The 14,811-nt window shown below is 36.4% G+C and overlaps 1 protein-coding gene across 1 annotated transcript in view; it reads left to right on the forward strand.

The window, feature by feature from the left end:
- Positions 1 to 14,811, forward strand: part of PARK2 (parkin RBR E3 ubiquitin protein ligase) — a gene marked incomplete at its 5' end in the record, with an annotated part of 569,778 nt that overhangs the window by 452,448 nt on the left and 102,519 nt on the right. Inside the window, one exon of the mRNA XM_017746201.1 lies at positions 2,144 to 2,293. Within this exon, the coding sequence (XP_017601690.1) occupies positions 2,144 to 2,293 (150 nt within the window). The remainder of the gene's footprint in view (positions 1 to 2,143; positions 2,294 to 14,811) is intronic.

A 14,811-nucleotide genomic window follows, 5' to 3' on the forward strand; every position in this document is an offset into this window, starting at 1 on the left:
TTTCCCTAACAAGACAAATTAAAAAAAAAAAAAATAAAGGAGAGGAAATGAGAGAAATCTCTCCATGCCCTTTCAGGCTAAGGCAATGGCTGGAAAGTATATTCCTTTTTTTCTACTGAGAATTTTTAATGTAAATGCTGACAGAATCTCAGGTACAGTGTCACTGGTGTTTGCCTTCATAATCAGAAGCTATTAACAATCCCACATCCAGCACAAAGTTCCCTCTTAACAGGGTAAGACAATTATCATCCTCACCTTCAGGTCCAGTCTGTGCCCTGAAGAAAAATTAGGCTACTAGAGAGTTTTGGAACAATGGCTACCTATATTTCTATAAAAGCCAGCAGAAGGACATGGAGCACTCAACATGTATTTAGTGGAAGGACCACAAACTTTGCTGAAAATTGAGAGCATCCAACATTAAACGTTTATGCCATTACTCTGGGTTTGAGCATGAGAATAATGCAGGAAAACACCAGTTGACTTCTTGAGCCCCCGCATTCAAGGAGACTTTGCAGACATGTCTTTCACATTCCTCAAAATACTATTTTTCCAAATACAAGATTCTTAAGTCAGAATTTATGGCTGACATTCATACACTGAATGATATTTTGAAGTCTTTTTCTCCTTTTAGATTTTGTTTTTCTTTTGAGAGGTTGTTTGGATTTTTTGTTAATTAACAAAGGTGGATACTTTAAGTTTGGGTTGATTTTTTTTTCTGTGATGCAAACTTTTGTGTCTATATGTTAAAGTCTTTTAAGAGCTCTATTATTATTTTCAGAAGCCAGTTTAACAAGACATGTGACAGCATTTGCAGAAGAATCTTCTGAAATGTACCCAGAAGATATGTAGTAGAGCCTTCTTTGTAATTTAATTTTTTTTTTTGGTATGCTACATGTAAGAGGTCTTGGTCCTAAAGATTCTATTTTCCTCAAAAGATTTCTTTGGAGGGGAGTGTGGATTTGAGAAAGAATTTTTTCTTTGTTATCCTCCCAAAAACGGGAACAGTATTTTCATGAGCCATTATGGGATAAAATCTTACAAAGAACTAAATACTGTTGTGAGTCCTGTAACATAAAGCTCTTCTTTTGTTTCTTTAGCACACCATGAAGTCTGCTCACAGAGAAAATTCATACCTACTCCCTTCCTCTTTGGCCTTTTGGATTTGCCTGTTTTCTTTGGGGCTGTTAGGACCAAATGCTTTCATTTATTTCCCTCCACAATAGACCAGATTTATAGGCGAATCTGAAGCCTGGTTTACAGCGGTTATATAGCCACTGGTGTGGAACTGCACCAAAACAGAACCCTAGAGTGGATGTGATTTACATGTACACAGCATGATTTGTACTAGCTCAGCTTATCTTTGGCTGAAAGCAGGGTAAATTAGACATGGGAAAGTTATTGCAGTGACATCAGTCATTTTAGAGCAGGCATTTCTGTCAGTGAGCATACACTGAGCATGTTACTTAATGCTGTGTGTCAGTGTCTCCATCATTAAAATTAAGGCATTTCCATGACCTTTTAGGCTATCAGGATGGAATTAAATGAAAAGTGAAAAAACTAAAGAAAATTTCGTGGGAGACCCAGGGAAAAAATATACCTAGCATTGAAATGAATGTATATAAGAGAATTATTCTGCTGATCAGTTTAATGATGGCTTACTTTTAAAATAAAGTTGCCTAGGCAAATTTTTACAGCCCTTAAGGTCAAAACATTACACTGTACTTTAGATATAGATCCCCGAAGGGGGAATTTTGTGTGTTCTTTTCAATCTGTATACAACTTTTATCATTTATCTGTTGGACTATTTTTATGACATTTACAATAATTTTTTATAGTAATATAAGTGTACTTGGTGTTACTTACAGAAGAAGTCTGCTGTTTTCTTGATTTTAATATCCCACACAATCTTCTGGTGGTGAAAATGGCTGTGAGCCAGAAAATGATGCATATGATGTGAGTTGGAGCAGAGTGACACCCCATTTACTAGTACTGCAAAGTTTTAGACTTTTGACAAATAACCTAAACTTAATATGTGAGACATTAGGACAATTGTCTGCATTATGTGGGATAGAGTCAAGCTCAAAGTTTTGGGGGGTGTTTTTGCATGCTGCTAGGAGTTTAACACCAGTCTGTTGTGTTGTAGTACAACCGTTACCAGCGCTATGGGGCCGAGGAATGTGTGCTGCAGATGGGAGGAGTGCTGTGTCCAACCCCCAGCTGTGGAGCAGGTTTGCTTCCTGAGCCAGGGCTGAGGAGAATCGTGTGTGAACCAGGCAATGGACTAGGCTGTGGGGTAAGAACCTATGTTTTCCTTCTAGTGGTGTGGGAAATAACTGATATTGGACAACGAATGCTGAGACAAAGGGGGAAAATGTGGTTGGCTTTTTTACCTTTTCCATCAGTGACCCTGAATTGCCCTTCATACCAGAGTGGGATAATGTAGCTCAATAAACAATTTAAATATAGCACAATGGCTTAGGAATGATGACTTCATCATGTAGAATGTGTCCATTCCATAATTCTGTGCTCTATTTGGTTTAAGAAGTTGCTGAGCAGTTACAGTAAGAAATTGAACTGTGCAAATGAAAGTCCAAATGGGCTCGCTCTTCTCCTAGCACTCAGCTAAAATGAACAGGGTCTTGAGCAAACCATTCATTAACTTATTAAATTTTTTTTTACAGAAAAAGGAGAGATAGAATAGCCTGTTCATGACACTGTAATGACATTGCTTGTGCATGTAAAAATACATGATGAAAAGAAATATATAAATAGTTTTGTGTACTCATAAAAATTGCTTTTAAGGAAGGGGAATGAACAATTAATGGTGGATTTATGGAAATCAAAATCAGATGAAACTTGAAAATGTTTTTGCTAAGAGATCAGATCATATGGACTATCGACAGTTTTGGCAGTAGAAAAAGCAAGTGCTTTACAAGAATCAAGCTTTGGGGAAAATAGATATACATAGAGACAAATCTATAAATAAAAGAACCTATTAAATGTTCAGTCAGAGTGACTAACTGGTGTTTGCACTATGTGACTCTTTCCATGGTTAGAATTGTGGTGGAATTCCATGAACACTATGAAAGATAAAATATCTATATTTGTAAAATACTATGATGCTCTTTCTGCTGTCTTTCTTGTGTAAAATGCACTTTTTATTGTAGTTTTGATGTTGCCCAAACTGATACCATGGAAGAATAATAGTTTGCTGAACTAGGAAGTTGCAGTAACTCGTCTTCTGTGAGTAGGTTAGCATCTGTCGACCTTGGTGAGACTTCCTATATGTCCATGCAGTGGTGCATGTAAAATAGAGTACTACCCAAATTCACTGAGCAGACATGGGGCTGCAAAACAAAGCAGAATCTGGGAAAGTAATAAGAAACACAACTGCATAAACAAAAAGGAATGCCTCTGGATTAACTATTAGGCATTGGTTAAAAAAGATAAAATCACAAATAATTTTTATTCAGCTCTCTGCCTTGACGTGGTGAAAATCATATTGTATTTTTGCAGCTTCATTCATCATCATTCTAAATCTGAAAATGCCCTGTAGATAAAGTGTACATAGCATAAAGGCTTGATATATTGCCCAGTTTAGCAAACTGCTCTGTTTCCTTCTAAGGACTCCGAGCTGTGCTTGGTAGCGATCAGATCTGCAGCCTTGAGTGTAAGCTCACCCTTTGTTTTGAATTATGTGGTGTCTTGAACTTTACAGGGTACAATTCACCGAGGCTGAAATGAGAAGCAGGAGGCTGGTCTGTAAGCCAAATTTTGGCAACATTAAGGCCCTTCCTCAGAATCTATAAGGGAACAGAGTGAAAATATATGCCTTTGAATCTTTCTTTGCACCCTAAAAAATTATAACCTCAGGGAAGATTTGTCACAGACTTGCTGTGTTGAGGGTCCTAGCACTGAAATCAGATGCTGGTGATAAAGTTGGCTGAAGGTAAAGATCCACCTGCAAGGACAGCAAGACAGTTAGAAAAGCTATTTATTTTTACTCTATTTATGTAGTCATTTTCAGTGTTTTCTATTCTTAAGCTATGATGTGGTTTTTCCCAGTCAAAACCTCACCTTTTGTAGTGTGAAGGCCTTCCACTAGTTTTTATGGAATCCAGAAAGATCCATTTCAGAGCTCAGCATTCCCCCATGAGTGTATGCATGATTTACAAGCTCAAAGAAAGGCCCGAGATGAAGAATGTCCCTATCATCCATCCAAATAAAGGCTGGAAAAGATGTTTTGCAGTACTTAACCTGTACAGCTTAGATTAGAAATACATTCCTTGCTGAAGCTGGTAAGCAAAGAAATAAGGAAAGTGGTGTGAATCTGGAGATTCTTTATGAATGTCCGCGTCATTCTTCAAGCTGTACTTTGGTTATGTAGAGTCTCTTTTGGGATATTTGAACCTCTGTCTTTGGTTCTTTAAAGTTTATATTGGTAACAGCAGAAGTTACATCCAACATCAGTGGTCTGTTATTCACACAAAAACCCTTGCAGAGAAATAGTTGCCTTTTGAACAGAACGAATTGATTTCTCAGGTCTGAATTGGCATGTTAGGGTAGCTAACAACCCTCAAGTAGCTGAGGATTTTGATTAGCTGATGAGATGACATGGGGAGAGAGGAAGGACAGGCAGTCAAGAGAAAGTCGAGACAGTGAATGAGAAGGGGTTTCAACAACCATTTTAGAAAAGTAGAGGCTAAAGGAACCAAAAATAGAATAAACTGGCCACCAAGGACTGAGGCAAAATAAATATTCCAATATTCAGAGAGATAAGTATGGGAGGCAGTCCCAAATATGTAAGGACTATGACCAAAACTGAAGGAATAATGAAAAATTAACAGGTGATCAAGCCAGGCTGGGATGCAGACATTTTGGTTTCCTCAATTTCTTACTCTGTTATGTGGAATGAGAAACTGTAATCTCTTTTTGCAGAGGAACTGCCATTGGTATCAAAGGTAAATGTGAATCTCCAGGAGAGTGCTTATAATTTGCTAAAAGGGCCTTTGGGAAAGTTAAAAGATGGATTTTGCTTTGTCTCAGGAAATTTGGAAACAGCAACATGTAGGGCCTAGAAACAGTTTGGTAAATGCCTGTACAGAACGGTACCAAAAAGATGAGGAAAGACGTTTAAATGTAATCATCTCTAAATATACCCCTGTAGTCAGGCACTGCTGTCTATTCAGGCTTTCAGGCAAAAAAAAACCTGAGATGAAATGTTTATCTTGACTGAATAGTAGTATGCAGATATCCTTTTAATGATTATGGATGGTCCTCACCTAGAGCCATGTTGTGGAACCACTGACTGACTCCACTGAAGTCTAATCTTCCTTTTTATTATTATTATTAGCCATAAACTTATTAATTGATTTACAAAAATTTACCATTATACAGTATTCTACCTTCATTACTATGCATCAGACCTATGTTATTAACTTCTGTTGCTCAGCTATAAAATCTTGACATATTTAATACTAGAAAACAGCAACAAAACGCAGTAGATAGTACATATTGTACCAGCTGGCCTAGGTACAGGAAAAGCTGTGGTAAACAAGACATACAAAAGCTTTATGAATAAAACATTTTTGTCTTGTTTTGTATTATACTGGCATATTATTTACTATACATTAAAGAAGTTTGGAGTTAAAACCAGGTTAGAATGGATCTTCAAAAGGGGCTATACTATTTATTTGTTAAGAAGTGTGCCTTGATTTTTGCACAGACAGCTCAGTTGCCTTGCAAAACGTTCCTTGTCAGTATCTTTCAGTATCAATGGGATGATAACTGACTGATGTGTAACTGCATCCCAGATTTTGCTCCACAATGGTATGTTGTGCAGCAACAATGGTAAATGTTTTGCAGCATGCATTATCAGTTGACCCATCCCTTGAAATGGGGTGAGATGGGAGATACAGGATAGTGGAGACAGAGCCTCTGCTGTTCTTTTCCCCTTGAGTTTCTTCATTCCTAGCATAGCATATGTAAGCACAAAGAAGAATGTATTTCCAGAGATTGTCTGTTCTTTGATAATCCCTTTCTAGGAGACCTGACTCTTGAAGGTCCATGGAGGTCCTGAGACCACTCTAAACTATACTAAGGTCTGGGTGACAATTTAAATGGTTTTAGGAATAAGCTGTCATCATTGATGTTTTTGTTGTTCTTCTTTTAGATCCCCTAATGTGAAACTCCAATCTGCAAGTGGGTACTCAAGTGCAGTGTATTAAATGTGCAATGATAAAGTAAATTTTATAGTCTTTCAAAGGGAACACAAAATTTGGGGGTATTTCATCTCTTTTACACCGTATGTACTGTTCCATAAACAAAGTGCATTGAAGAACATCAAAAGATCCCATCTAGGACAGGTGAAATTTTATGGCTGCAGACTACAAGAGGTCCCTGAAAAAAATCAATAGCTATAAATACCATGTCTTCCTTATGAATAGAATTCCTAGGCTGTTGTATTACATAAAACAAAATCCCGAAGGCAATTTCACTCTACCCAGCAATTTTTTCTCATTGATTTCTTCTTGCATTCTTCTTCCATGGCTAAGGAAGCATATGTCAAAAGCAATTGCACCATATTTGTAGGATTAATAATTGTCTGCCTTTTCAGAAAGCTTAATAGAATAGAGGACACTCTAAAATAGTTACATGAGAAGTGCACTACATACTCCTGTTATTTGCAAAGTTGGGGTTTTTATGATTCATCATCGTGTGTTCATGCACGTCCTAGCAGACGCGTTTCATCTTCAGTAATGTCTTTTTTAAGCCCAATAATACGCATGTAGACAAACCCCAAACTATTGGGGAAGATCTTTTGTCTTGAGGAGACAAATCTGAACTATAAAAATTCCAAGCAATTCTTATCCACTTAATTCTGATAATTCAAATGTTAGTTGTATATGTCCTTCTAAACTTCTGGAGCTGGGTTGTTTAATTTAGGCTTTTATATATTGGTTGAAGTGCTATGTGCACCTATACTTCCTCTGGAATCTGAACCAGCTTGCAAATACTGCTTCATTTATGTGAAAGTGCACAAGAGTTTTTGAAGTGAAAAACAGTTTCCACATCTGGAAGTTATAAGTCTTTTATTGTGAAGTTAGGTTTTAATGCAATGCATTGTCATGATCAACTTGTACTTTCTTTCTGCAATTTCTCTCCCTTTCAAATCTGGTTTTATCATGTTATTCCATCTACATTGCCTGATCAAAATTTTTGAAAGTCTGACTAACCTCAAAGACTTTATTTTCAAACAAAGATGTAGGTATGAATTTGTGGTTCAGGACATGTACTTTATTTCTTTGTTAGTAGTACCAGGAGAATCTTCAATGTACATAAAGAGAAGATAGGCAACATTTAAAATAATTTGAGATATAAAGATAGTCAAGATGAGTAGTGGTAATTCAAGACAACCTTTGAAGGTACTTGACTGAAAATTTTTTTTTCAATTTTAAAATCAGATGAATAAAAGGTCATGGGTGAAGAAGGGCTGCGTGTACAATGATCTGAATTTTTCTCTCAGTTTTAAGATGGGAATAGAAGTTGAAGCAGAAGCAGAAAATAGAGGCTCCAAGGTTTGAAAAACAGAGGAATAATTCAGGAAACAAAACACCTTGAGACCTTTATGTCATTTGCAAAACACTAAAATGGAAATAGAAGATTGCTGCTATCTAGTAGCCGTCGCAAAATTGAAGGGTTATTCCTTGTTATTACATTTCAGGTATCTGTCCTTGTTCCGTATGTCATTGAATTTTTGCTTTTAAGAGAATTCACCAGAAAGGTGTGACCATGGAAAAGGTAATAGCTGAAGATATTGCTGTGATTAAGAAACCAACTCACAGCAGGAGTGTTTCATAATATTGTATAGGGAGTGTTTTCAAGGGGAATGAAAATGAGACAGACATTTTCTATTATTGCTAAATGCTGAGTTGCTAGCACTGTGCCACAAGCTCTAAGCAGTAATCATGTACTGCTTTCTTCTATTGAGTGGGCACTCTAGCCTTTAGAGAGTGGAATTCCATCTTGTTGACACATTATGCTTCAGTGGCAGAGCAAGTTGTTTCATTGCTAAAATATGACAGGCTGACCAAAATTCCTTTTGGATTTGTGGGCTTTTCTTCTGGTACTGTTTTACATGGGTTAAAATTAACTATAAAAGCATGGGGCTTTTTAAGATGTAGTAGAATGGTAATGTTTTAATAAAGTGTTTACCCCAGAATTGCACTGTGCAGTTAACCAGCTATATATTGCTGCCAAGGTGCATTATTTTCATTGCCCATATCTTGCAGTGCAGGGCAATTCATTGATCTAGTGACTGATATGAAAGTCAGCTGTTAGCAGCGCATGGATAAAGCAATCTAGAGAATGTTTCCATTTTTAATAATACGGATCACAATAGTTCGTAGGACTAGCAAAAGAAAAATACTTTTTATACAGAAAACAAATCAATTACTTGGACTTGGTTTAATAGCAGAAGAATAACCACTTTTTCCTTTACATCCCAAATCATGAAGTACTACCTAGAAAAATATTGTTAGAAAATATGTGAGTCTCTTCCATGCTATGTGAGCTAAAACTGAAACTTCATTAGTTTTGTCTGCTAGATTTCCAGAATATTATGGGATGACTCATATCATGTGATAAAATTCTGTATCCCTTGATTTATGTAGGGTATAGCTTTTACCTCACTTCTGCCTCATGCAGGCATCTGGAAAATGGCTTTGTACATTTACATTGCAAATTGAAAGTGCGGTGTCTTCAGTTATTTTTGCTTGACTTATTATTCTGTGGCTACCTAGTAAAATTTAAAACCATTTAAAATCTGTCATATGTGTTCTAAGACAGGATTAAGGAAGCAGAGAAAAGAGGTAGTTACCCAATAAGAGGATGGATGATCTCTGTAATCTAGAGATATCATAGATATAAGAATAACACTGTATTTGCATCAGGGAAATTATATTAAACTAGGATAAAAACAAGTTCTTCCTTGTAAAGATTAGTCAAAACTGGACACACAGACCTAGGAATTAGAGACAATGAAACTGATGTCTGTGAGTGTAAACCAGCTCAGACTGGGATTTGTCTTGCAGAAGATATATTGTCCTGGTTTAACCAATTGGTCTGAAATAGGAATGAGCTAAAGTTGCAAGCATTTGAGACCCATTTTAAAATGAGGGCTGACATAATAGCAGGTGGGTTTAAAATCACATCAGTAGTTGATTTTGGGATTTATCAGCTAACTCGTCCTTGTAAACTGTTAGATCAAACAATCCCCGGGAAGGTTGACAAGGGTTTTCATATTAGAGATACCAAACACTCGACTTTGTCGCTTGTTTAGTACTTAGATTGCAGAGCCAAAGATGCCTGGGCTTCCATTTTCTTCATCTGTGGAAAGAGAACAACATTTTACAATAGATGCAATGCAAAAACGTGCATAATCCACAGCTTACCCTAAACTGATTTTAGCACACAGATGTGGAAAAAGACCTCAGAAAAAAAAAGTACCTTCTCTGGAGAGATTCCTGGTTTTAAGTACCCACTGAGTATATCATGCTCTGATGCTCAGGTCAGGATAAATTGATCCCTGAATTTGAAGGAAAGACAAAATTTTCTCTCAGGGCTTATTGTCAGAGACTTGATATTCTATGCAAGAGTTGGTGGATGAGCTAAATACCATCTCCAGGAATCTGGGAGGGCATTTCTCACCTACAAATTCCTTGTTATTTGAAGAGCCACAGGGTTTGATGACATCTTTGTCTATTTTGGACTATGTCTGTGGCACAGCACAGTTTAGTCTCTTGACAACTGCAGTGCTCTTGTCTAATTAAAGTAACTGGGCTCCATGTAGCAGTATCTGGGTGATACTTAATGGCTTATGATGCTCAGGAGATTATGTTAGATGAACTCATAGTTCTATCTAGTCTTAAGTATAATGGAAGTTTATGACTGGAGAGAACTTGCAACTACTTTTTTCTTACTACTCATCTCCTCTTCAACGAAGTGCCTAGAAATATGTCTGACAGTCAGGAGACAATGTATTATCATGTGGCCCATCAGAAAAGACATGGAGTGCAAAAACCAGAAAGAAGGAAAAATAAACTGTTTATAGGAATTGCCCATTAATTCTACATGTATGAAAAACAGAACTCTGTTTTCTGGCTTCATATTTCACTTACATTCAGGATAAGATTATTCTCCCCTACTTGATAGAAAGAAACGCTTTGCACATGATAGAAAAGTGTAGCCATTTTAAATCAACCTGTACTTCCTTCTGCTAATAGATTAAAAAGTCCTGGTTGCAGCAGCCTGTCCCAGACCACAAGAGGGAAAAAAAGCTTGAGCTTTTTTGCTTATACAGTTCATCTACTGACTGCAGTTTCATAATCAGTAAGACAAATACAAATTAATTTGTAAATTATCAGAAATAGGTGTTAGTGGAAGATTTGATGTGAATAAACAGATCTATCACTGAGTCACTGGAGAGGGAACAATAATGCAATCAGGACAGGATGTGCTGCTTGAGAATGGCAGCCGCCAAGGGGAGGATTCTAATTGTGCAAGAGGCTTATTTGAGCAATCTTCTAAAAAAATTTCTGTATTTGAACAGGAAAGAGAAACATGGGCTGAATGCAGGAAATCACTTATAAATGAAAAGGAAAATAAATATGAATCAAATAAGCCTATTTATTGCCTTTCATATGAAGTTTCATATGAAGGCCTCCTGAGGCACTTTGGATTATATTATTACATTATTGTAAAAAAGCAGGATTAAAATCAATGATGGAGTAAAGAGCTAGGACCAGCACAATAAGACCTTAGATTAAAATGAATCTATTGACTCGCATTTTTAGCTAAGCCAGGATAAAAATTCAAAGTTCTGAATGTTAAAGAAGAATTGTCTTCATTATGTGGCTGGAATAATTCTAGCTTGTAGCCCAACTCAGAAGTAAATCACAAGATTCATGAAGTGAGCGGCTCACACAGATCCTGAAAAACCATTTCTTTCTACTGCTTTTGTGGCACTTGTAGTCTTCATGTTGTTGGATGTCAGAGTAAAAAAAATTTAGTAGAGATTTGGGGTTTAAGTCCATTCTTTGTAAGTACAAACACGAAAAACAGTAGTTTGTATCAGTTTGGAACTTACAAAGAATGACACTTTTTTTATCTAAAACGAGTATCTCCAATTAAAAATGTTTGCAAGTTTTATATTTCTTTATTAGCTGATCAAAGAAATGCCCAAAGAGTGTCTTTCTCAACTTTACTTTGACTCCACAAATACATAAAGTCTCTGTTGGTCAGGCATACTCTTGGTTCATTTTTGCAAGACTACAACACCATTTTTCATCTGAAGGGCATAAAATGATAGCTTACCAAGACTATGAAAGTCTTTGTGATAAAAAAAGGAGTGGCACAAAATGCAGAGTACAAGTAGTGTGGTAGTGTTCAGTGACTTTTTCCTGAAGAATATTTCTTTTGTGCTGACAAACAAGATGCTGTGTAAAGCTTCCCAGTGCTCCTCTTGGGTTTACAGTTATATAGAGTTTCTCATTGGATCTTTAAGGAAAAGCTTTTTCACACACGTTACAGTTACGATAGTATGTCTGTGGAATGAAGCAAAGCTACTCCTTTTCATTTCACCAGTACAAGAGAAATGTTTATTTTTCATTGCATATGTTGCATCACTTCTCTGTACTATACAGAATCTGGATTGACTGGACACTGAAATGGATCTCTTTGGGCTATGCTCCATGAAGAGTGGGATGAAATTGGCATTAAAAATATTTAAAGTATAGCTAAATGTATTTCTCATACAAAAAAAATTAATAGCTTTTTAAAATAAAATTAAGTAGAACAGAGTTATTCTGACATCAATTCCCTCACCACTAGTATTTCAGTAAGGTATTTAATAATGATGTCACATGCAAAATTTTATTATTTCAAAACCATTTCAAAGAGATAGCAAAGCCACCATTCCGCAATCAAAGCTGATTTTGAAGTGCTGAAACAAAGCTGATTTTCAATTATCAGAGTCAAAAAAAAAAGTGTCTGAAAACTGTCTTGATTGCTGCAAAACTGCTGTCTTTTCAAGTTGGATAACTCAAAACAAGTAGATGATTCTTATGAAGCATCAAACAAAAATCCCCTTCTAACAAAGTATAAAAAAAACTTAGCCTGAAAGAGAATATCTCAGTAAAGTTATAAGCTTCTGAAAGTGAGTTTAGAATAGAAGTTGCATCTCAACTTTAACAATTGTATTAAGGTCACTAAGGTATAACAAAGGGAGTAAAGAAAATGTTGCAAAGTCAAGGGCAAACTATGAAAATAAAATAAAATGAAAATATCATGACCAAATTAAATAAAAGACATCCCTTACACAGTAATAACATTCTGAATGAAAAGCAAGGACATAGATTTGGAGAACAGTGACCAACTGTAATTCAGTGAGAAATAATAGAAAACCAGAATGCAGTGTGTGCTCATAAAACCCTCATGAGAGGAGAAAAGTAAAAATTCTGATAAGGATAATATAATATATATCTTTGCATAGAGGCCTTGACTAAGGGCATAAAATCATGGGTGGATAACCAAGGCTCAGTTAACTCTATTTTATCCTTATATTTCTCAAAAATTAAATAATTCATGCTACTCTTTTTTTATACAAAATCTCTCACATTATATTGGCTGACAATCACTACCTTGATAGCAAATCTATTCCACTGACACATAAGTGAAGAGATAAAGAGAAAGGCTTAAAGGTACTGGTGGCTCACTTGTTCAGACTAAATTAAATGAGCAGTAAAATAGGCTGGCAAAACTGAGCCTTGTTTCCTTTAAGAAATATCAAATAGCAGTAATAAGTTTTGTATGTGTCTCTGTCATTTTTATGCCAGTGAAAATGCTCACATATGTAAAATCAAATAATGACATGGATAAGTCTCTTTTGCACACCTGAAATAGTTATATTAAAAAATATCGACTTTCAGACTACCAGTCTAAAGCCAGTCTTTGTTATTAAGTATAGTCAATTTAGTCTGCAAACGAAAAATAGGTATGAGGCACGTTCTACAACACTATCATATATAAAGCAAGCTTGACAAGACTTTGCTTTCTACTTACTTTCCTCTTCAAACTAAAGCTGATGTAAATTTTATTCCCTTGTTTTATTTAGGAAACTTCTTGTAGGTCTCCTAAACATGCTTTTCGAAATTCTTTAGTTTTTATGGAAAGGATACTTATGGTAAAATCTAATTGAGCAGCATCATTCTGGAAAAACAAAATAGTTGAATAGTTGAATATACCTGTTGTTAGCATAGGCTTTCAGTGTCATTTGACCTAAATCAGAACACTGAAATCTTAAAAACCACCAGGAGGTTGAAACTGAAATCCACAAGTGGAATCTCCTCCACTGGAGATGGAGGAGCAGTAAATAGGAAAGTGAAGGCAACGAGGAGCCAGCCTTAAGGTGAGGTCTGAGAAGACATGGTGGGAACTTACTGATTATTCAAAATTCTCACTGAAGCACCAATATATTCACTCCCTCTCTTGACTCAAAGAGTGGGAAATTGCTCCTCTATTTTGTGGCAACAGCCTGGAAGAGACAACAGAATCATTAACTTGCCTCCTCTGCTGAGAGCTGTGACTTTATGTGAGGTGGTATCACACCTCTGGTTGGTTGTTTGATCCCTAGTAAGCAGATTGAGATGGAGAATACCAGGTAGTAAGGGGGATGGGTTCTCCAGAGATCCCAAGCAGAGTCTGCAAATGCATATTCTATAAGGAAAACCTAGAACTTATTACATCCTTTGATGGGTGGCTCTGGCATAAAAGAAAAAAGTATAGATGAGAGTATGTGTGCCTTGCCTGCATGTATTCAGGATGATGGGAAACTACCTGCCACACCTTTGTATAAATGAACATGGAATTGGGATGGTTACCTGAACTAGTGGGTGATATCCCTGCCCATGGCAGGGGGGTTGGAACTAGGTGATCTCTAACATTCCTCCCAACCCTCACCATTCTATGGTATCATGGGCTGTGTGTAGGAGTTGCAGTGCCGGGTGTGAAAGGAGCATGGGGGCAACTGCAAGTGTGTTCAGAGTGAGTTGAGTGGTCTGTTAAGTGGGTGAAAGCTTCACAAAGACGTATAAGCATCAACTGTATGAAGAATGGCCTAGCCACATGATCATGATATTTTACATGAGTTCCTGGTCATTGCAGAATTTTTTTGTGAATGTATACTGATTATACCAAATTTTGTGTTTGCAAGTATCCACAAGTATCATATTTTAAAATCCTTTTACACTGACAGGAAGCTTTTTCTGGTTACCTAAAGTAGTTATCTAAAGTTATTTGGGAAAATGTTTTGGATTTGGAGATGGAAAACAATGTGGCTGCCAAACTGTAGGATTGCTCTGAGCTAGAAACCCACCATATCCTGCTATGAGAGGAGTGACAACAACTGGTAATTGGTGAGTCAAATAAATCAAAGAGGAAATAAACTGTACCATAAATGTACAATACAATAACAGCTTTTATATGCTGCTGGGGTTCTCACCAGTGGTGTTTTCATAAAATGCATCACAAGCTTTCAGTGTTCAGGGAAACACATTAGTGTTTTTGAATTGTTTTTATTATAAGCCATGCAAATAGTGTTTGTCCCAGTGGGGTGTGACATTAATTATTAGCAAAAGATGTTTTGCATGATTTCAGTCCACACAGAATGAACAGTTTAGTCTTTATTTTCAAAGAGTGACAGATAACTATTCAAAACTGCATTAAAAAACATTTAACCCATGCAGAGTATTCCTG

The sequence above is a fragment of the Corvus brachyrhynchos genome, unplaced genomic scaffold (assembly GCF_000691975.1).
Source record: "Corvus brachyrhynchos isolate BGI_N302 unplaced genomic scaffold, ASM69197v1 scaffold70, whole genome shotgun sequence".
Classification (NCBI taxonomy): domain Eukaryota; kingdom Metazoa; phylum Chordata; class Aves; order Passeriformes; family Corvidae; genus Corvus; species Corvus brachyrhynchos.